We start from the raw sequence: 23731 nt of genomic DNA, 5'->3' as shown, positions 1-23731 counted from the left end.
TTTGCCGAAAATGCGTCTTAATCGCAATGCAATGTGACTAGGCCGCACCAACAGACTGTGCCGATTAATTTTATATGTGACACTTGTATATCTGTGTGTGGCCAAGTCTGTATACGAAGCACAATGGAGCTTAAAAAGGAAAAAAATCTGCAGCCGCTACATTATAGCACTTCGTATACAGATTAAGAGTCTCAGGTCCTGATTCAGGACCTGAGTCTCTTAATCTGTTTCTGCTCGCTCTGAATCAGGGCGGATTTAAAAAAAATAAAATAAAAATCCGCTTCCAGGCCGCTCGCATAGCTGTGGGTGACCACCCACAGCTTGTGCGGTCGGCCTGGCGATGGTCACGATTATCGGGCTTGCGACGAAACCCTTGTTGTAGGGACTCATCCACTGCAAGCCCCAGTGAACTTCCTGCTCTAATAGAGCAAGCCCCAGAGAACTTCCTGCTCTAACAGTAGGGCCGCCACAAACGGCAGGCGTTCCTTCGGGAACGCCTCCGTTTGTGCAGCCACCCCCCCGACCCGCCTACAAAATGGGGCAAGCTGTTGATCGTTTTGCTGCGAGCCCCGAGTGAGTGAAGTTCTCACTCGCTCCGGGGCTCGTCCGCCCATCGACCCGCTTGCGAGCGGGTCTGAATCAAGCCCTCAGTCACACACAGATATACAAGTGTCACATATCATATTAATCAGCACAGTCTGCTGGTGTGTCCAAGTCACATTGCATTGCGATTAAGACGCATTTTCTGCAAAAAATGACACCCTGCGCTAGCAGAGGCGCACGGGAACTAGTGCACAGAGGGGAGCTGTTTGGCGCGACTGCAGCAATGATGTAAGAAGACACATCTGTAATGATAAAACAAAGTTCTTAGAAAAAAAAACAATAAATTTACGTGGAATTTACTTTTTTTTGCCAAATTCAACAGTTCCCCAGCATTGTCCCAGAGTTGAGACCTCAAGCTTATGAGGTACATTCCTGAATATGAACTACAGATGTGTCCTCATACACCAAGCATCAAGCATCAATATGCCATGCAGCGCGAGACATCTGACGCGAGTGAGCCGATAGGTCCTTTGCGACTCGGGAGTTTCCCGGAACCATCTCCCTGTAATATTTGCGATGTGTAGCCCATAAGTTACAGCAGCACTACGCCATTCTGACATGACGTAAGCATTCTGGAGCTTGGTCAAATCTGACAGCATTGCATCCCCCATAGAAACCTATGTTGTTGGAAATGGATGGATCTGCTGCGATCACCCCATAATACATCTGGGGGATACTAAATATTTGCGGGTATCCCTCGAAAACATTTTTTTTTCTTTTTCAGTGATTATGCCACAAATATTAAAATGAAATAAAAACATTTTTTTGCGGCCTGTAAGACTTAGCACACGATGCTCTGTACATCATCTTCCAATTAGCAAGAGAAATACAGAGCGCTAAAATTAAGTAAGTAATCCTTGGTGGTTAAAAATGTTAACACTTTTATTAAAAACAAAGATAAATAAAAGAGAATACACAAAAACACAATGAAAATAATAGTTATAGCCACCTTATTGGGAAAAATAAACAAAAAAAAGCTTTATAACTGCTTTAATTAGGTAATTGAAGAGACCTCTTTCAGCGCCTGTTTTTATTTAATACATTGTTGAAATTGTCTTAACGTTTCCCAGAGACAGGACTACAACATAGAAATGTGTGTCCAGTCATCTACTCACCATGCTTCACCTGCTTCAGAGTTGATGCTACTTGATAGCTGAACACAGACTCGCACAGGAATCTCTCAGAGCCGTCTGCAAACAAGAAAGGCAATTTAATCACTAGGTGACTTGGCACTGTTCTTTTTATGCTGACGAGACCAAGGTTACAATGTGTGTCTGCAAATGCAATAGCGACACTGAAATCTGGACTGGATCATGGTATCTTTACATTTCCCAGATACTCGAACGGCTAAGTAGAGGTGGGTAATGGGCATGTTCCAATAAAGAATAAGCCTGCCTCAATGCCCTCTGCTTAGGAGAGCCAACTTATGTTTCCCCTTGCATTGCACATAATCAGTGATTTTACATTACTACAAGAATAGCCTTGGGTGTGCCAAGCACCTACTATCGTGGTTAGGGGTCCTGGGACTATGCAAGCAGATAGCCAGCTAACACCTACAGGAAGTGCCATTGTATTTGGAGCTCTATATCTTATGAAAAGACAGGAAGGGATTCATTTAGAGATGTTATCATAGCTAACGTAATCATCAGTCATTACTAGACTTCTTTGTCGATAACCACTGTGCAAGCCTGATATCTCCATACTTTGCGGAGCCAATGCTCTCAGTGCAAAATGGACAGCACTTCTAGCTCACAGAAAATAATGGCTGCCATTCTGGTACCCAGCAGGTGATATTTCCTTCCTTGTACCCAGAAGCCCAGAACCCAAAGCCAGAATAAAAAGCCGTGCCATGAGACCAAAAAGGGTATTCAGCGGTGGAGATCTCAAAGCTGGAAGTAAGTACAAGTTGAGTCTCCCATATCTAAATATTCCGAAATACGGAATTATTTTGGCATGACTGAGATAATGAAACCTTTTATTTTTGATGGTTCAATATACAAACTTTGTCTAAGGCACAAATTATTAAAAAATATAGTATAAAATTACCTTCAGGCTGTGTGTATAAGGTGTATATGAAACATAAATGAATTTAATGTATGTATACAAACTTTGCTTGAGCCACGAAAATATATTGTATAAAATTACCTTCAGGCTGTGTGTATAAGGTGTATATAACACATAAATGCATTCTGTGTATATCGGGGTCCCATTCCCAAGATATTTCATTACGATATGAAAATATTCCAAAATACGGAATATTCCTTTATCCAAAATACCCCTGGTCCCAAGCACTTTGGATATGGGAGACTCAACCTGTACTGTCTAGGGTAGGGGTATTTAACATGCGGTCCTCCAGCGGCTGTGGAATTACACAATCCTGGCATGTAGGGGCGTGGAGAGGGGGGGGAGGGGTTACTAATTACCCAGGCCCCGGCTTGCTGGAGGGAGACTGCTCGGTATGGCTACTAATGGGGCCGCGATCCTTCTTAAGGTGCAGATGTATGGGCACCTTAAGAAGCAGCCACAACAGTCTCCTATGCCTGTGGGGGGAGCGATCAATCGCGCCCCCCACTGGTTATGCGCCGGGCTGAGGGGGCTCACAGTGCCCCTCTTGCCAGCGCGATTTGCGGTGCTGCAAAACGTTTTTGTTTTTTTCCTAATGGGACGTGGCCATGCCTCCCACGATTAGGCCGCATCCCCTTTTGCCAGGGCCCGGCGCGGTAAGGTATGAAAGCAAATGACAATCAGCGATTTGCTCCCAAACACAGGAAAATGGACAAAAACTGTTGTTTGAACAAATTGTTTTGATCAAACATTTAACAAACTTGTCTAACGACCATTTTCATCAGTTTTCTGGCATTTAGGAGCAAATTGCTGATATCATTTACTCCCATACGTTATCGGATTTTCATTCCAACCAATCAACTAGTTGGCTGGTTGGATGAAAGTTGGTCTAGTGTGTGGCCAGCTTTAGGGTTGTGTTATGTCCAGTTCAGGTGTTGCCTCAATCAGTGCCTGGAAAGGCAGCTGATTACAGACACCTGTGGTAAGCTGTTTTAAGAACTGCAGAGGCACTGGGAAAACTTATGGTGCATACACACGGTCAGATTTGTCAGACGAACGATTTTACCAAAGATTTGAACGATTTTTGACTGCATTAAAATGAATGGAATCGTCCAAGTCTGACTGCAAACACATCAGATGTCAGATATCGTTATCTGACCATCGGGAACGCGCATCGTTCATCGTACAGGCATGTCAGGTATGTCAGATTTTCCTTCAGATATGAACGATTGAATGATTTTTTAAATAGTTATCGTTCAGATCTGAAGAAAAATCTGACCGTGTGTATGCACCATAAGCCTGACGGTGAAATAGTCGCCCAGCTTATAGGCCTGGGGGTGACTAGTGTTAGGGCTCCTGGACCTGCGAGTCCACTGAAGAAATATTGCGGTTTGAAGACTTTCAGGGGTATTCAATATGGGTGCGATAACATCGTTTTTGCGTTAATATCGGAGGTATGACGTCATTATCGCAGGTTTTAGTTTTACACCGTATTCAATTTCAAAGACTTATCGCAGTTTTGAAAAGTCTTTGATAAAAAACGGGGATAAGTTTTCACCATTGAATAGGTGTCGAAAAAAAGTGCAGAATTGGGGTTTAGGGGTGCAGGCTTAAAAAAAATAGCCTGCACCCCTGGGAATGACATTTAAAAAAGAACTGTGTCAAAAAAAGTTTTAAAAAAAATAGGGACACCCCAAAAAATGTATTTAAAAATTGGGGTGATAAAAAAAAAAGGGAAAAAAATTGTTTAACAATAGGGAAATAGGTTCAGGGCTATTCTGCAAGTATGCGGCAGATGTTTTCTAGAATAGAATTATAGCGGCAGGTGCACAAATGCAGAATTTAAAAAAAATTACTTTAGGGACATCAAAATATGCTAGTAGCCATTTTCATGTACCCCAAATTTGATGGGACCACTTAAAAAAACGAAAAAAATAACCTAAGTGCTCTTCTGCATCACTTCTTCAATGTCGGGAAAAAAAACACCTGCTGTGGCTATTTAAATCCCCGACTTTCAATTAAAGGCTAAAATGGGGGTATCCATAGTGTTCCCCCATGTTTTTACTACTTTAGGGGGGTCTTACAATTTTTTTTAAGGAAAAATTCGTAACTTTACGCAAATCCAACTTCGGAGTTTCCCGTTTACGTTAATTTTATATTGAATACGGGTATAAGCGGGAGCACGCCCGATACTTTAACGCAGGTAAAAACTCCGATATGAAACGTTAACTTCGACAGTGAAGTTAACGTTTCATATTGAATACCCCTCTTTGTGTAACATCTGTGGTGAGCAATAAAAGCTACTGATTGATTTTACCTGGTCTATGTGATTCTTGTCACATTATATGTACACATTTATAGACACACACACAGAGGAACGTCAAACAGTGTATTAGAGCTGCTTGGTAAATATCAGGTCTAATTAAAACAAAGGACACTGAGGGTGCAATGTTTTTCCACAGACTAGAAAAGCCAACAATCTCGCCCATTTCCCTCTGACATGGTATAAAGAAGCAATCCAAATGTAAGCACCACGTTACATCACAGATAGGCAGATTATGTAGATCAGATCCTCCACTGTTCCCCAGGCTGTGAATAGAGTGGGGCAATGTATCAGACTGTGATGTGGAGAAGCCAAAGCAAAGCATAGAATAAACACTACTACTATTGTCATCCCTGGTAATGTATAAACTGTCCACTAGAAAACAATTATACATTACTGTAACCACTTCAATTATAAATACAGTCCTGAGCAGCACCATGTACATTGCTAGTGCCAATATTAATCACAAATAAAGATTAGTCAAATGTTATCTTTCTAGATCCATCTGGATTTGCACTAGCAGTTGTTGTACCAGCACCTCCATTACACTGGTTTTATCAATTGCCACAAATGAGAATTTACTATAGCGCTTGTATGACCATAGAAACATTATATATTAGCCACAGACACCTTGCTCCTTAAATGATGAAATTCCTCAGCATTAAAGAAAAATATATATTTTTAAACAAAACTATGAAGATATTATTTCTAATGTAAGCAGTTTGCAGCTTAAAAACAAAAGAATGCATTACAGGGGCTATACACCTTAAAATACATAGACAACCACCCTTACCAATAACAGTACTTTGGTGGTGGTCCCTCCTACTACAAAACCTGGCTAAATACAATAAATACAGGATCTCAGGGACGGGTACCCATCAAAGTACTATTATTTGAAAGTGAAGTGGTTTAGCAAAATGTAGTTTAATGTGGTCAGTAACAATGAAAATTGTTTGCAGCATTGTGCTTCAGTACCATGATGAACAAAATACATAGACAATGCATATTTAGTAGTTTGTGTGGGAAAAAGTAGCATTTGTTTTGTGTTACTATCTCCAAATGGAATCGGTATGAGAGAGCTCACCGCAGCAGATTTTTTCTTTTTTGGGTGTAATCGATATTGTATCCAAGTAGATCTGTAAACAACATATTTGTTTTTAAAGGAGCAAATTTCCAGAGTCCTGTTACTACTGGCCCGCTTAACAGGATCTCCTGGGCTAAGTTCACCTTAGTGCCTTGAACCTGCATAAGATCATTAGCACAGGTCTACTCACAGCTTGTTATGCCACGTCCCCAGACAATGAGTGGCTTGTATGTATAACCGCATTTACTTGTCACCAGTCCAGCGACAGGACTTTGGAAATTTGCTCCTTTAAAAACTAACTTGTTATTTACAGATCTACTTGGATACAATATCGTTTACACCCAAAAAAGAAAAAAACTGCTGTGGTGAGCTTTCACACTAATAGACATTAAAGGGGACCGATTTAAAGACCCCTGGAGTACAAACATAAGAGACGTTATATTTTCTTTTTGTCTTAATGGTTTTTTTATGCCATTTTATTGTGAATTTTTTTATAGGAATATACACTGATATAATGGCAACCGGTTGCAACCTTTTTACTGTTACATTGTGCAACAAATAACTTTATATAAGTATTTTATAGTATTTGAGTGTTTAATTCACATTCCAGACCGCTTTAATAATTAGCGCAAAAACTAATATATATTTATTGTTGTACAGTGTCTTTTTGGATACAGATTTGTGTGTAGTCACAAACACATAGTTTCTGGAGCTGTGAGACATAGAAAATACTCTCAGTGATATATTTATACTATGGTTCAGTATCAGCGCCTGATTTGTGTTTGTTTTGTGAATAAAAAAAAAATGTAATGAGGCCGTTACCCTTTATTGGATAACTCAGAAGAATCCAACCACTTAAGTTAAGGGGATGCAGTTAGGATCCCGATAAGCGGGATGCCGTCTGCCGGAACCCTGGCATTGGAACCCCGATCACCAAGACAACACCGGCACCGAAATCCCAACATGACTCGGGATCTCGATCGTAAGGACACCGGGAAAGGTAAGTATCAGCCAGGGGGGGGGGGATTGAGGATTACTCAGGTTTAGGTGCCGCGAGGGGAGTTAGCGTTAGGTGGTGGGAGGGGGGAGGTGTTAGGGTTAGGCACTAAGGGGGGAGGGTTAGGGTTAAGGTACGGTATAAGGGTGGAGGAAAGGAGGGTTAAGGGGTAAATAGGACAGGGGAACATTACTTACCATTCCCCTGTTGGGATTTTAACCATCGGGATGCCGCTGTCAGTGTACTGACAGCCGGCATCCCATCCATCGGTATTTTATACCGATTCCGAGTTAAGGGCTCATTCAGTAACACTGCATTTAGGTGCAAATCCTGCACCTCAGCAATTGGCTTTTAACTGTCAAGTGCAGGTTTGACACTGAAGAAAGTGTCTGTTTGGTTGTTCTGGTTTAGTGCATAATTGGCACCTAAGGTGCAAGAAAGCTGGTTTATAAACTGCAAACACTTTTATGTGCACAAGTGTGTCTAATTAACCTCAAAGCACAATACAACATGCACACCTGCATCTTTGGAAACTGCGCTGTAAAATCAATCTGTGCCTAACTTTGTATAATTGTGTGTCCTGCCTGCAAATACCCACGGTGGAGACTGGAAAAAGGTCCCTACAGTCTAAATAACTTTTCATTAGGACCATTCTTTAGTTAATTTCAACTAAAATGTTCGTCCATTTAGCATCATTAATCACGGTAGTGAGGAAACATCAGGACTGCCTTTAATAAATGGACACTTATGTAGTTGAAGGCTCTGGTTACACTAGACAAAGCATAAAAACGTGCTTTCTACAAAAGTGCAACTGGAGGGTGCAAAAAGTGTCTAGCTATAAGTAAAAGGACAGGATTGGGTTTCTAGCAGCTCAAACATGCCAGAGAATTCAAAGTCCTTTTGCAGGGAGAAAAATGCTATATGTAAATGAAGGGAACGCTTCCCTAAACTTGCCTAGCCCCCAAAGCCCTGTTTTGCCCAACTCCTTCCATCAGACTGTGCAGGCTTTTGCACCACTGGAGATGCTGCTGTATTGGCCTGCAAAACTCATGCATCTACATTAAAACTGGTGCATATCTGTCAATAATAGGGTTTTTGGTCAACGTACCATTGAAGCCTTTTCTCTTAAGCAGCCTGGGGAACACTGTACAATGGGATTGTAGGTTGGAGCTGGAGTTGGCACTGTAGCTTTAAATCCTAAACTCCTCCCCCTGCAATCCCACAATTCCAGTACTTCTTAAAAAAAAAAAAAAGGAGAGAGAGAGAGAGAGAGAGAGAGAGAGAGAGTCAGGAGAAGAGTAGAAGGAACCCCGTAAACGGTTTAGAGCAACCAAACAAACCAGTAGGGAAAAAAGACGGTCAAGAACCAAAACCTTGCACGACTGAGCGTGAGGGATGGATCGCAGTGTTCCCCAGTCTGCTTAAGTGAAAATGATTCAATGGTAAGTTGACCAAAAATCTTAGTTTCTCTTGAACAAGGCTGGGGAATACTGGACAATAGGACGTTCAACAGCCGCCTACACAATCTTCATGGAAGACAAGAAAAGGCGGCTTGCCAACCCTAAACATGGAACTATGCCGAGGGAAAGCAATAGCCCTAAGGAAGACCAGCTTCCAAGCAACTAACTGAAGATCCATTGAACGTAAATGACTCCTTTGGAGCCTGTGTGAGAGCCGATAAGACTAGATTAAGATACCACGGCCCACCTGCGGACGAAAAGCAGCACACCTTGTAAAAACGGTTTGGAACTTCGGAAGAAAAGCCAAACACTGCTGGAAAGAAACACAGAACAAAAAGTAGTCAATCGGCTTCCAAACCCTCCAGAAGGAAGGACAAGAAAAGCGAGAGACGAAAACTTCTAATGGTTACCTCACAAGAGGTAGCGTTTCCAAACCCGGAGGTAAATGCGAGATGGAAAGGGAGTCCGGGCTCAGAGCCTAGTATGGACCCAGAGAGAGAAAAACCTGAAGCTTTCTCAGTCACAGAAGTCCGGTCGGGAAAATCAACCAAGGAAATGCCCTTGTAGAAATGAGCCTAGTTTCAGCAGGTATGGAATTAGTGGAAGACGCCACCCTAGACCTACCGACCTTGGGTGAACGTCCGCGAACCATGACCAGCATAGAGCCACTAGTATTACCCTCACTCTGGAAGCCTCAATGCCCCTGGAGACCAGAGGGAACAGTGGGGACGGTGGACACAGATGCTCTGGATGAAAAATTCCACGGAACAGTCAAGCCAGCCACTTGCAGAAGCCAGCGGATACCCCGATCACATACCAAACTGTGGAGCCTCGCAAACGTGCCAAGAGGCCATGAGATCCCCAAGCGGAAGACCTCACTCCCGAATGGTAGGAAGATTACTGGAAGGAGAGACCACTGCCCTGGGAGAAACGTGGTTCTGCTGGTATGACCACCACTGAGAGAGACGGAACAAAAGTCTCCGTCCTGGAAGACTTTGGCATCGTTGCTGCACTCTTGTGCCTGCTGGAGGACGTACATATGCCACTGCCAAATTGGTGTCCAACCGACTGCGACCGGCCAAGGACAAACAGGGCCCCCAAAAGAGCCGGAACGATGGCTTGGACCTCGAGCCCATCGGACAGCCGAGCCATTGTGGATGGTGACCCAAGTCCCCGAGCCGAAAAGCAATTTCACGGCTCCTCGGCCCAGGAGACTCGCGTCCGTGATCACAATGTGCCAATCCGGAAGGAACAAGGATTGGATCTGGAGGAAAAGAAAGGAAACCCTCCACGTATGGAGAGTGACGGGTCGACAGAATGAGAATGGAGATGAGAGGGATGCTGAGCAGCCCTTTCCAGTCTGGAGAATTACCCACTGGGACTTCAGTGAGCAGAACCTGGTCCACTGAATGGTCCCTAAGTGGAGACCAACATGCCCAACAACCGATTGTTCCACAAGACCAATGGACGAGGCACAGACTGAACCTTCGGCCAAGGTCGGTAGGGTCTGTTCACTGTCCGCCACAAGAAAAAACACCCTGGAGAGAGGTGTCGGAGGCCACCCACTGCTCCAAAAGTACTTGAAACAAGTGACCTAGAAAGGTCTGTAACTGTGAAGCTGAGTTATCCTTCACAAGCAGAACCTCCGAAGAGGGCCGAATTATGATACGTTCTGTGTGCACAATGTGCGGATGCACCGACCGTATTGTGTGGTGCAAACACACGGAGCCAAGGCTCCACCTAATGGTAGGGCCCGGTATAGATAGGGGACCGGGTCAATTACCTACTGAAGAAGTAGAACGACCTACCCAAAACGGAACCTGAAGACACGCATTCCAGGCGTCTAGCGAGGAGTTGTTGGCCTCCGCGCTGAGGATTCCTGATCGGAGGGAGTTCATGCAAACTGAACTACCCCCCCCCCCCCTGGTGCTCACGGCACAAAGAGACAAGAGTGGCCGGAATGAGCTGTCCAGCATCCGAACTAGGAAAGAAAACCCCAGTTTACGTACCTGCAACGGAACTGGAGTAAAAACATGCCGGCTGAGAGGAGTGGAATTATACCACGGGCCAATGTCACTGCGGTCGCCACTTCCTGGGGAAGAGCGATGTGAAAAAACAATAAACAATTGCCTTGGTGGTGGACCCTTGAGGTTTCAGATGAAACCATGGCAAAAAATGGCAAGCACTCAGGTGTCTGAAGACGACACTCAACGGTCACATAAACGGAGCAACCGCACTACCACTTGCAAGCAAACTGGTTAGAGAGAAAGAAATTCCGTTAGACCCTAGGCTTTCTTGGAGGCGTGTCGCCAGAATGGACAGCGTTACTGAAAACTGCCCGTACCCTTTCTGGGGAAGAATCGGCTAGTGTCAGACTGACCTTCCAAGGAAGCACCACCTCAAAGGAGGAGCGTAAACTTGGAAACGTGGACCTTGCCGCTAGGTCGGCCACCGGCAGAAAAGTGCATTCCCAACCGGTGAGGATGATCCAGTTTTGGCCAAAAGAGAACGTCCTTACCAAACAGAAGATAGTGTAAGGAACACTCTGGTAATGAGTTTGAATGTGAAGCACAGAGCCAAAGCGGCCGTAAGTGAAACCATTTTGCCTGGTCTCCCACACAGAGCCTGCCATGAAGGTCCCACCAATTCAGCAGGGATTCCCAGGGCGAATCACTGTTAAGCCCCTAGATGAATTTGTCAGCAGAAGTGACCATAGCTCATGCCACCCATGTTGCGGCTTGCCAAGGTAGGATAACGACAATGGAGCCTATAAAACAGACCGGAGACAACCCTCCGAGGTCTAACTAGTGGATCCCTACAGGACGCTGAGCCCTGCACAGGACGGGCATGTGCTGATCTAAACGGCTACCGCAGTAACTACCCTAGGAGGTGTTTCCACTTGGATACTTAATCCACTGGAGGCTAATGTGCAAGGAACGGAGTCCTCTGAATCCGGTCTCCTAAGCCTCCCTGAGGAGACCGGAGAGATTCGCCGAAGGGAAAGTAGTGACCTTCCGTCGCCCACACTTGGACAGACCCACAGCCAGAGCTTGGGAATCCATATATAAACCTCCTAGATAGGGGCGCATAGGATCAATGAATCAAAAAGGACAGTAGGTCCTCACCCTTTGGGACAACACAAAGCCCCGTAAGTTCCTGCGCATTCAAAATGTCTAATGGGGCCCAGGAAGGAGGAATACACTTCCAAGACCACCCTTCACCTGCGCCTCGCACAGCAGAGGATACCTGAAAAACCGACGCCACACACTGCAAAGCACAGAGCCAGACCTACCTTGGCTGGGAACTTAACCCTATAGAGGGAAAGTAGCCTGCGCCAGAGATGAGGGAATACCCAAGCCTGAACTTGGTCTCCCTGTGAAGCGCCACCAGCTTCACTAGAGCGTACACTGACCTGCAGAGAGCCCCAGTCCATGCAGGTCCCATGCAGCACTGTAGATGCCTACACGTCCCCGGGTCCGATAAACACAAGGTCCCCGAGCTCAACTGCCCGTCATCCTGTGCTTGGGAGCAGACATCCCCCAGAATACAGCAAAATTCCTACATACAAACTCCACACAGTAAGGGCTGTAGCGGGAATTGAACCCATGACCGCAGTGCGGTGAGGCAATAATACTAACCATTACACCATCTGTGTTGTCAGAGCCACGCCCAGACGGGTTTGGTGTAGGCATTCATAGTACTATATGACGCGTCAGTAAAGCAATAGGAGATAGAACCAAAGTTCAATTGCAAATAATAATACAGACAACACAGCAGAGGCAAGAAAGGCAACAGAAAAGGAATATGCTTAGCTTTCCTGAGAGGCCAAATGCTGCATAGGAGAGGAGTTGGGGAGAGGACTGCACCAGCCGATGATCCCAGCCAGCATGGTCCATGGTTCAGTAGCCATCCTCCTGGACAGATTGTAGCAGCAGCCAGGACTTGTATCACTGCTGCTACAATCTCAGGGGCTGATCAGGGGCTGCACTCTCTCTCTGCAACAAGTGCTACTCTCCTTCCTGGGGAAAGCACTAGGTATGCTTTGCCTGAGAAGCCTGTGCGTCGCGCACTCCCACAATGGAGCCATCCTCATCAAACCCGCAAGATGGTGCCGCCATCCGGGACAGTGCTGCTGCCCACCACGGTGAGAGAGCACCCTGTCTCTGGGTCCAGGTGGTCTCTATGGGAGACCAGAGTGCTCTGTGGGGGGTCCCACCAGGGCGCACCCCCCCCAGCACAGCTGCGTATCGGCGAGCTGTTCCACAGCTCCCGCAGCAGCCTGAATTCTATGTGCTGGTACAAGCAGCGCACAGCTCCTAAGCTGGAAATAATAATAAAATAAAAAAAGTTTACAAATAAAACCAAAAAATAGCTACCTACAAAGGCTGCATGGCAGCCCATCCAACACGTGCCCTACTCCTCAGGCACTTAAAGAACACTGAAATTGTGGGATTGCAGGGAGGAGAAGTTTAGGATTTAAAGCTACAGTTACATTAAGTGCCAGCCCCAAACCTACAATCCCATAGTACAGTGTTACCCAGCCTTGCTGTAAGAGATAGAGCATTTGTACTTTTGCAAATTACACAATGAGCCCTTTAACTCTTAACTGGTATAGTAAGTCTCTCGGACTACCCGCTGATTTGCACTACAGTACATGTCAATCACACATGTGCCTAACTATAGCTTTATAATACCTTTATGTCAATGTGTCCCTGACCAGTGGGCAAAAAGGTGTTCTGTTCACACCCCCACACATTAGTTATTTGTTTTTTGTCAGACCTCTTGTACTAGTTACATTATGTTCTATCTTTTTTTTTTCACGGTTTTTATTTATTGTTCAACTTGAGTGATTGGGTCTTTTTTCCCTATTTTTCCCTAATTTTTTTTTTTATAAAACAGTAATGCCAAAGTGCTATAAACCTAAAAAACAAACAAAATAAAATAACAAAAAGCCGTTTGAAAAAAAACAAATGTTATGTGCAACTTTTGCTTCTTTGCCCGATTTCCACTGTATTGGTTTCACATTTTTTTTAAGAATAAATAAAAAATTGGGATCTCGGTACATGCACTAGTAATACAGAAGTTGTACAAAACTGGTTGTAATAATTAAAGTATAAGGGCACTGACAATGACCTTGACATTATGTCTGACTACACAACTCATTGTATTCTTTTCAGTTGTGTGTACAACATGATTTCCTTTCTAAATCCACCCCCCCCCCCCACACAAAACTAAAAAGTAAAAGCTATTTCATTTTTTCCCTAAGTCCCAGTTATGACTGAAAACTAATTTCTGTTGTACCAGTTATGAAACATAAGCAATGTAGTCTTTCACCCTCAACTGTTGCAACCAAATCAGAGGAACATCAGTAGAATACAAAACAGCTAAGAGTACATAGCATATGTACAGAATATTACTAAAACTTCACAACATGGGTAGACAAATAACAGGGGCATGGGCAGGGCAACTCCCTGTAACTTTATTTGAAAGATCAAGCAGTGAAGTTGGATGCAAGGAGGGAGGCATATGATGTATGGCGGGAGAGGAAGAGGAGACGAAAGCATGTATTCTCAATGCTGCTCTTCAACAGAGATAAAGGCGAATTTACGGCTAATTGCAATGCAGTGTTAGAGACTTCAGTTTCCAAATTTTAACATGCTTAATGACGAGACCAAACATTGTCTTGAAAGCTTGCAAATGATATCTGCTTAGTCAGCCCCTTTTTTCTTTTCTGTTCTAACACTGTTGTGCTTTAGCAGTTTCTTGGAAATAACAGCATTGCCCTCTAGTGGTAGACTAGCTAATTGTATGAAGATTGTTCACTGTGGTGTTTAAATGAACACAACAAAATACATCTGGTATTCAGCAAAATGAAGAGCAGAACTATACTAAATGAATGAATGAATGAAAAACAGCAAATTATAAATCACTGATAATTATTATCTTTGGAATACTCCATTCTTTGCAACAATTTCAACGCAGATCCTCGAGTTATTGTGCTAATGTTACCGATAAAAGGATATCTGTTTTTATTTTCCAGCTAAATATTCTGCGATGTTACTTAGTAGAGATGACTGACTATTCGCTGGGCATGAAAGAATAAATAACTAAATAGGCAACATGTTGTGGATTGCCTACTTTTCACAAATCACTTTCTACTTGTTAGGGGTCACGACAAGAGGAACATTTTGGCCCAGAGTTGAATGCATATTGGCTGCAGATGCTATTGCACAGAAATACATATGCATTTTTGCGGTCTGTCCACCCCTATCTGTATGCTTTGTTTGCCGTTTATTATCATCATCATCATCATCATCATCGCAGACCTGCACCAACTGGTACAAAAAAATGCACCGGTAAAGGCGGAATTATACTTATGTATATAGGAGATTGTAGCACCAGAGAGAATCAAAAGTCCCTTCACAATTTTAAAACGGAAGTGTGTAAATAGCAAAACTGATATAAAGCGCACAATGTGCTGTGTGAGTTCAAAAATTGCAATATATATATATATATATATATATATATAATATATATACACACACATACATGCACGTATATATACAAACAAGCACCAATGTGCAAAAGTTTCAATATAAAGTGTAAACCGTGCATGTGCAATAATGCAAATAAATACTTAAATATTAAAATAACTTAATAGATCATGTTATTAAAACTATATATTTTATGATATCACTAAGTGCCTCAGACACAAGAGGCAACCAACATACAATAATATCTATGCCACTGACAGATGTTTAAAACAGTTAGCATAAAAACAAGGATATTAATAAATATGTAAAAAAAGGGGGAGGTGATAAAACAGGAATAGCTTATTTATTATACTTATATCCAACTTTGAATCGCAGTTGTGCCAACACATACTCATTGGACTTCCTCTTCAGTCGCAAGTGGATATGCGACCAAAATGCGTATGACTGCATTACCCAGTCCCAGATCTTGCACAAACCCCACAAGACATGTTCTGTACAACTCAGCATCAGGGCCCCCTGTTACTATCTCTCAGCGTTTCTCAGTGTTGGGGAAATGTGGCAGATAAGGCACTTTATCTGGGGAATAGTTTTTTAAATGACTTAGTTGGGCAAATAATACCTATTTAAAAGATTTAAATAGCATTTTTAGTCATTTTTTGAATGCCCCATAACAACTGACCCCCATAACATCCCCCCTAACCCCTTTAATGGTGATGCCCCCAGATATTATTCCCTTACCTCTGTGACATATTCCTGTTTGCTTTGACCCCTCCACAGTAGTATAACTCCCCCCCTCCCCCCAGTGACATTACATCTGCAGGTGAAGACGTCTCCCTTCCCCCCTTTAATTATGGTTTCCACTATGTGCTCCCCTCCCATATACAGTATGCAGAGCAGTGTGTTTGGCAGGCAGCTCAGAGGGAGCCGGTCAGTCTCCTCTGAGCAGCAAGCAGCACTTGTAGGGGCTGCTGATCATACATCAGCCCGCTCTGAGTGTACCCTACGAGGATCAGCGATCCAATACTGAGAGAGGAACTTCATTGCTCCTACAGCTACAAGCACCTTTGCTGCTCTCAGAAAGCCGAAACGCCTCCAGAAAGCAGATTACAAGGCATTCTGGGGCACACAAACCACACATGATGTCGGTGGTCACAGACTGCGAATATCACAGCCCAGCCGGTCACTGAAGAGGAAAGGATTTCTGCTTGTCCTGACCTGCTGGGCTCATAAATGTACTGCTCCACTGGGACAGGGACTGATGTGAATGGCCAAATATTCTCTGTAATGCGCTGCGGAATATGTGTGCGCTATATAAATAACTGGTAATAATAATAATAATAAAAAAGAAGAGCAGTCTGCGGCTGCGGCAGGGAAAGCCCACCTGCCAGTGGTTGCACCCCATGCGACCGTGCCAGGAAAACGGTTAAGCAGTAAGTAAAATTCAGCATCTACCTGGCTCCTGCCACAAATATGACTGGAAATGAATGCAGGTAATCTTTCTTCTGAGGACATAGATATTATTGTGATGTTGTTTGCTATCATTTCTATGGTTGACAGCCACAGGCAGACCAATCTAAATCAAGCTTTATACAGCATTAGATCTTCACAAGAAGGGCTTAATTCCAAGGATAGTGGTCACTAGTGTCGGGTGAAGAACGTTTTCATATGGCCCTAAAAGCGTCTGTTTTGCATGGCAGTAGTTCTTGTTTTTGAATTGTGTTCTGAAGATTACAAACCACACAAAACACAATGAACAAAATAAAGATGGGACGTGGCAAAAGTGCACATACAAAAATAAAAAATCAATATGGAGATTTGTCACTGATACAACATGTCCAATAAACCAGACAGGAACATAGATGGACTAATATACTGTGTTCAAAACGGAACCCTTGTCTTGTTAGAATCGAAAATGTCTATATAGACGATAAGTGGCTCAGTCAAATCCAGGGGCTTTCAGATTAGTTAGGTAAACTAATACTATGGCAAGAAAAACTCAGTAGGCTATTTGACAAACAAATGTGGGCATAAAATCTAGATAAATGAAAACCCATATGGCACAAAGGTGAAATGGGAACCCAAAGGCGCTAGTCGGGCCCCCGAACCACAGAACCAGAATAATATTAGAAACAGAATTACATCATTGTAAATAGAAGCCCTGCTCAGTAGAGAAAAACACTGTATAAACAGCAGAAACAAGGGTACATCCCAACACCCAGATCCATACCAGGCCGCCTTAATATAAACCTGCCTCTATAGGGCTGACTCGTAGATACCAAAACAGCATGAGTAAAAGTAAGAATTAACAAAGTACAAATCAACCAATAACCCAAAACATGGACAATGGCACATAACAAACAACCCCCTCCATTATCCCCCACCATATATACCGCACCTCCAACCATGGCATATCTGGATCCCTAAACAACCCCCCCCTCTTCCAACCCCATTACACTAACAATCCCCTCCCCCAAAAAAGTATTACTATAGAAGGATAAACTAACAGGAGATATGACAAAAGGCCATACAACAAGGAGCCGTTCGCCTATATAGTGTCTCTGTATAAAGTACTTTAGACCAAATAACTAATACCTAAATGTCCACGAGACCTGGAGGCAGATTCAATTTTTTTTTTTTTTATAAAACCAACAGTAAAAAAAAAAAAATTTGAACAGCCTGATGGGTCAAAGTGAAAATATTGGAAATAGTCATCACACATGAGAAAGGTGCTCCCTAGAGATTAATACAGCAAAGTAATAAGCTTATATGGTACACTACTGAGCACTGCACAACAAGTGGGTACAAAATAGAAGAAAAAAAACACCAATCACCAGATAGAGTCCACACAAAATGTAGGAGACCCAAGGATCTGGCACAAGAAGGTGTCTTGACCACGGAGAGTTCCGTACACAAGGAAACCGAACGGCACCCAGGCACCTTCCAGACGGATTTAGGTATGCATAGATCCAGCACACAAGTAGGGAAATAGGAGACTAACACAGGAGGATGCAGTAAGTCCGGTGAAATAGCCAAAGGCAAGTTTCATGTCAGTGGCCACAACTCTGTAAAATGGTAGGTGAAGCAGGATATTGCGACAAGGCTAAGCTACATAGTAACAGTCCAGAAACAAGTTCCAGGCAATGGAGTCACACAGAAAGAAAAGTCCCATACTAAGTGCTCGTCCTCCAGGTAGCAAAAAGACAAGGACAGTCTGCGAGAGGTGATATATGGCAGGGGAACACGGCATGCATTCGAGAAATTAGGGCATGGGATAGATGAGTGACCATCTATTAGTAGACAGAATGGGCCTTAAGTCCCATTCTACTCCTCTCCACCATTCGCAGATCACATCTGGAAAGCGCCAAATCTGTTCTCAGTTCATCAAGAGCAGAAAGTATTTGTGGAGTGTAATTATGCAGGGTCACCAGGACATGATACGGGGCAACAGCTGTAAAGCTAATCTACTCTCCCTGAATATGGATGCTGTGAAAAATCTGTGGAGAGAATGAGGAAACGGTGGTGAAATGGCTGGAGAAAGGAACAAGCAACCCTCTTCAATGAGCAGATGTTGCAATGTGTTTTCCCAGTAATGGCGTCTATAGAATTCAGTATGATGGCAGCCACGAGGACATGTCCACAAAGCCATATCAATAAAGGCAGGTCGATGAGGTGAAGCAGGGCAGCACCACTCCTAATTATCCCGATAGCCTCCAAGACCCCAAACACAGTGACCAGCAGGTTGGAGGAGAAAACCGCAGGCACCCGTGTCTACAGGAAGTAGTTCTTGTTTTTACATTGTTCCCTGCACCTCCGGACTCATGGGATTGATGGACTAGGTAGTGCAGTTTCATAAAAAACTAATAAAATGTATTACTAAAAATCAAAACAAAACCCAAACCAAATAGTCAATTGATAAAGCATATCCTGGGCCTATATCTGTATGGCAGTTCTATGTTCTTCCTCACACAATCCATAGGTTAACTGACTACTGACAAAATGAACCCTATATGTAGGTGTGTCCATGTGGTAGGGAACAGTGGCAAACGCAGGATTTCTAGAGAGGGGTTTCCAAATGCCTGATTTTAGAGTGAATGTGGCCAGTCCATGAAGAGGGCATAACTAGCACTTAACCAACTGTAATATGCGTCATACAAAGTATAGTGTGTGTCATAATTCCACCATATACAGGACCAGCGATCACAGTAAGCCACTAAATGCGGCAGTAGGGCCATCTTGTCTGGCTGACACCCATTAAAAGATCCACAGGCGGTGCTAATTATTCATTTTGTGATACTGAGTAGAACGTGCAGCACTAGTAAAATTCTATTATATTGTGGTCATGGTGTGGGCCTGGAAACCCCCCCTGCGTTTGCCTATGGGGAATATATATATATAAATGGCTTGTAGTGCTTAGGGTGTGCAATTTAGGGCCCCTCCCCCTATGTATAATATATATATATATATAAATGGTACTGATGGGAATTCATAAATATTCTCTATAAAAATGTGTGCGCTATATGAATATGCTGTTAAATGTGTTTACTTTTTAAAAACCAAAAAGTGATTTTAGATAACTTAATCTTTTATATTGTGTATAATCTTCCATTCAGGATCTGTAAAACAATAATCAGGTTTTGACATTTCTGATTATTCATTGCATTTCTCATTCAACAAAACGAATGTATTTTGGATATGTAATGACTACATGACAGCTGAGATCTATGGCAGATAGAACAGGATTTTTGCTACTCATCGTTAAATCCTTTTCTCCATCTGGGGGACACTGCTTGCCATTGGGTTAGAGAGTTAGGATTTAGCACTTAATTAGGTACAGTATAACTGCTGCTTCCCTACAACCCCTGACAAGTTATGAATTTACAAGTCTCAAAAGGGAAAGGTTTATGCAAAAAGATAGTGAGATAGAAAGAGATTCTCACAGAAGAGAAAAACAATTGGGAGAGAAGGTTTCCAGTCGGGAAGCCGGCGGACCTAATCCCGACAGCCGGCTTTCTGACTGCTTAATCCCGGCGAGGGTTAAATGACAGGCGTCTAAATCTAGACAGCTGTCATTTTACCGACGCCAGGAGACCGGCGCCCGGAATCCCGACCAAAGGGACGCCGAGCGTGGATATCCGCGGGAGGGATAGGGGGGATGGGTTAGGTTTAGGGTTCCCGGGGAGGATTTAGGGTTAGGCACCCTCCAGGAGGTTAGGTTTAGGCTAGGTGAAGGGAGGGATAGGGTTAGGCACCCCGGGGGGGGACTTAGGGTTAGGCACCCCCCCCGATGGATTTAGGGTTAGGCGGCGAGGAAGGGGGGGTTAGGGTTAGGCACTGGGGGAAGGTTAGGCACCCCTAAGGGAGGGTTAGCATTAGGGGGTAGAATTAGGTTAGTCAATACTTACCTTAGGACGATCAGGATTTCCTCCTCTGCTGGGATGCCGCTTTTGGGATTCCAACCGCCGGGCATGGGTCCGGAGGCAAGTCATACAGATTCCGGAGAGAATGCGGTGTCCTGTTTTGCTCACCATGGAGACGTTCCAAAGCTAATCCTAGGGGAGGGTATGTTCACTCAATACTGAACAATTTTCTTCTAAAATCATCTTCTGACGCTAAATGCGGAAATTGATAGAATTTAGTGAACGTATGGAGTGATGACGAAGCGCCTACCTGACATATCTGTCCAGCGGAGGCTCCGTGCCTAGACGCCCATAAAACACCAACAGATCTGGTGGAATGAACCAAGATCTGGGAAGGAGAAGGCTGCCCAACGGTAATACAAAATAAGCCTGCTGAATAGTTGACTTAACCGACCTGGCAATAACCTGTTTTCAGGCTGGCCAACCATTATTTTGTGCTTCATATAATACAAATTATTATAACATTTACTTATATAGTGCCAGCATATTCTGTTGGACGGTCTGTGAACGGCCTTGCGCAGTTCAGCTAATCTCTTTATGTAAAGCTTCAAAGCACTCACCACTTCCAGCAGGACGAAATGGTTGTGTTCCGTGGAAGACTGAAAATGGGAATAACAATTTCCGGATTGAGATAAAAACTGGATACAACCCTGGTGTCAGAGTCTGTATTTGTTATGGACCCGGGGTGGAAACAGGAGCAGACACAGGTTTAACCTGAAAGGTGGGTTGTTTAATGTGACTGTTCGTAGACATGAATAATAAGATAAACTAAAGTCCAGGAATAAACAAACTGATATATGTGGCTAAAGGGAGCTGTAGTGAATGGAAGTAACGAATGTCCAGATCAGTAACAGAGTTGAATCCAGATAAACTATGAGAGTGAAGTGGGAATCCTGGTTTGCTGAATAGTGGCTGAAGGGAAATCCAGAAATGCTGCGATGGGTTAACTGAGGAGACAGGTTCAGGCAGGAGTGGGTTAACTGAGGAGACAGATTCAGGCAGGAGTGGGTCTGGTGGAAGGTGCAGGGCTGATCTCAGCAGTGAGCAAAGCAAGGCAGAGCGGTGCAGGCTATGCAGGGAGCCAGAGGTCGACAAGGAGCTGGGGCTAGCACCAGAACACAAGTCTAGGTTTCAGGAGCGCAGAGAACTCTCTCTCACAGCTACGCTGTGAACACGTCGCACTGGCAACTACAGGGAGCTCCAAACACCCTTAAGTACCCAGTAGAGAACGTGATAGGCCAGAAAGAGCAGGTGCCTACATACGATTGGCCTGCTAAGTCACATGGCCAAAGACAATATGGTGGCCAAAGATACCTGTGATACAGAGATGCAGCTAGACTTACCCTGGCCAGGATAGCCCAATGCTGGCAGACCACTGCGTACAGCCAATGCCAGTCTCCACATGCCAGCTCGCCCGACAGAAGGACAGCGCCCTCACCGGTAAGGACCGTAAACCTCTACACCTCGAAGCCCTGGTCGTGACACCTGGGTTGGAACAATGGGCTAGTCCGCAGCACTGCCCTATAATCTTGTAATATTAGGTATGGGGATCTGCATGTTATATCACCTTATTTTGACATTTCTAGCTTGATGAGATACCGAACAGAAAACCTTTTTCCAAGTCAGTCAACACAGATAAACTCTCTCAAAAGGTTCAAATGGCGGAAGTTGAAGAGCTGACAGAAAACGTTTAAGGTTCCATAGCTCCAAAGGAGGAACATATGCTGGTTGCATATGTATTGTTCCTTGCAAAAAAAGGTTTTCACCTCTGGGATACCAGACAATTTTATATCAAAATAAACTGTATGGGGTAAATTTACTAAAGTGATAGTTTTTAGAAGTGGAGATGTTGCCCATAGCAACCAATCAGATTCTGCTTAATGTTTAACTAGCACCTTCTAGAAGATAATAGCTAGGATCTGATTGGTTGCTATGGGCAACATCTCCACTTCTAAAAACTAATCACTTTAGTAAATATACCCCATAATGTGGACACCTGTAACTTTAAGGACTGAGACGCCAGCCAGCATCCAAACCAAAATGTAAAAAATTACAGATAACTTGGTAGCCTGAAAGAAGAAAAATGTATATTATTAGTCTCACATCTAGATCTGTATAAATGATCTGTATAAATGATCTGTATAAATGATCTGTATAAATGAAGGCTTTCTAGTCCTAATAGTAGTGTGCACCACTCTGTTTCAAGATTCTGGCTTCAATAGCTGTGTCACCAAAGCCAGAGGAAGGAAGGTGTAGAAACGATCCTTGAGACAGAGGATTTTCATGGCTAGGATGCCTGAGTACCAGGACCTCCTTCGCCAATATGGAACCACCCAGATGACTGAGATTATTACCATCTTTACCTTTTTGAGAACCTGAGGAAGCAGTGAAAGGGGAGGAAATAGACATCCTAGATGAAATTTCCATGGGACTGACATGACATGCACTAAAGATGCCAATAGGTCTCTGGGTCTGGAGCAAAAGTTGTTCACTTTGTGTCTGGATGCCATCAGGTCAGTTTCTGGCAATCCCCAATGTTCTGTCAGAAAATTTAAAACTTTTGGATGCAGGGACCATTCTCACTGAAGAGTTGAGCGATGTCATCCAAATCTCTACTCCTGGGATGAATAATGTAGAGATCGCATGGACAAATTGGCAAGCCCAGGTTAGAATCCTGAAGGTTCTCTTATGGTTAGGGCACACCTTGTAACCCCCTGACGATTGATATAAGCCATTGCTGTGGTGTTGTCGGTTTGTATATGAATCAGTCTGCCACGTATCACAGTCTGAGCAATTTTGTATGCCTTATAAAAAGCTCAGAGTTCCAAAATATTTATGGGCAATCGAAGATGTAGGACTACTGCACCCCAACCCTGCATCTGTTTTGACAATTGTCTAGTTGAGTAGTCGTGTTCCCGCCAGGCTGTTATAGCAGGGCACCGCGCCCTGCCCGATTTTAAAAGGGCAAAATGCACCCTGCCCTTTTAGCGACGCCCCGCTAAAACAGTCTGCCTTTAGCCTTCCCTACATGTGGGTTGCAGTGTCCTGCAGGTGAGGAAAGTTACGGTGACCAATCACCGCCGGGTGAATAGACGCAGTGCGCATGGCATCTGTTCACCGTGAGTGGAGAGCTTGGAGGAAGACCAGCACCTCCGTAAGTGCTGGGCACACCCCCCAAATGTTACAAAATGGAGGCGTGCCACAAGGACACCCCCCCCCCCCGACCGGCCACGCCCCTCTTTTTGGAAGCGCACACACGCCGGAGGAGCGTGCAGAGACTCTCGGCCAG

General features: G+C 43.9%; 1 protein-coding gene across 3 annotated transcripts in view; it reads right to left on the bottom strand.

The window, feature by feature from the left end:
• ANAPC16 (anaphase promoting complex subunit 16) overlaps window positions 1–23731 on the bottom strand; it is a 32848-nt gene that overhangs the window by 3333 nt on the left and 5784 nt on the right. For all 3 annotated transcript variants that reach the window (XM_088475732.1, XM_088475730.1, XM_088475731.1), the window contains exon 3: window positions 1719–1793. In XM_088475732.1, coding sequence (XP_088331858.1) covers window positions 1719–1793 — 75 coding nt within the window. The remainder of the gene's footprint in view (window positions 1–1718; window positions 1794–23731) is intronic.

The sequence above is a fragment of the Taudactylus pleione genome, unplaced genomic scaffold, assembly GCF_031769625.1.
Source record: "Taudactylus pleione unplaced genomic scaffold, aTauple2 ptg000016l, whole genome shotgun sequence".
NCBI lineage: Eukaryota > Metazoa > Chordata > Amphibia > Anura > Myobatrachidae > Taudactylus > Taudactylus pleione.
Note: the sequence above shows the minus strand (reverse complement) of the source record. Positions and strands in the feature narration are given on the sequence as shown.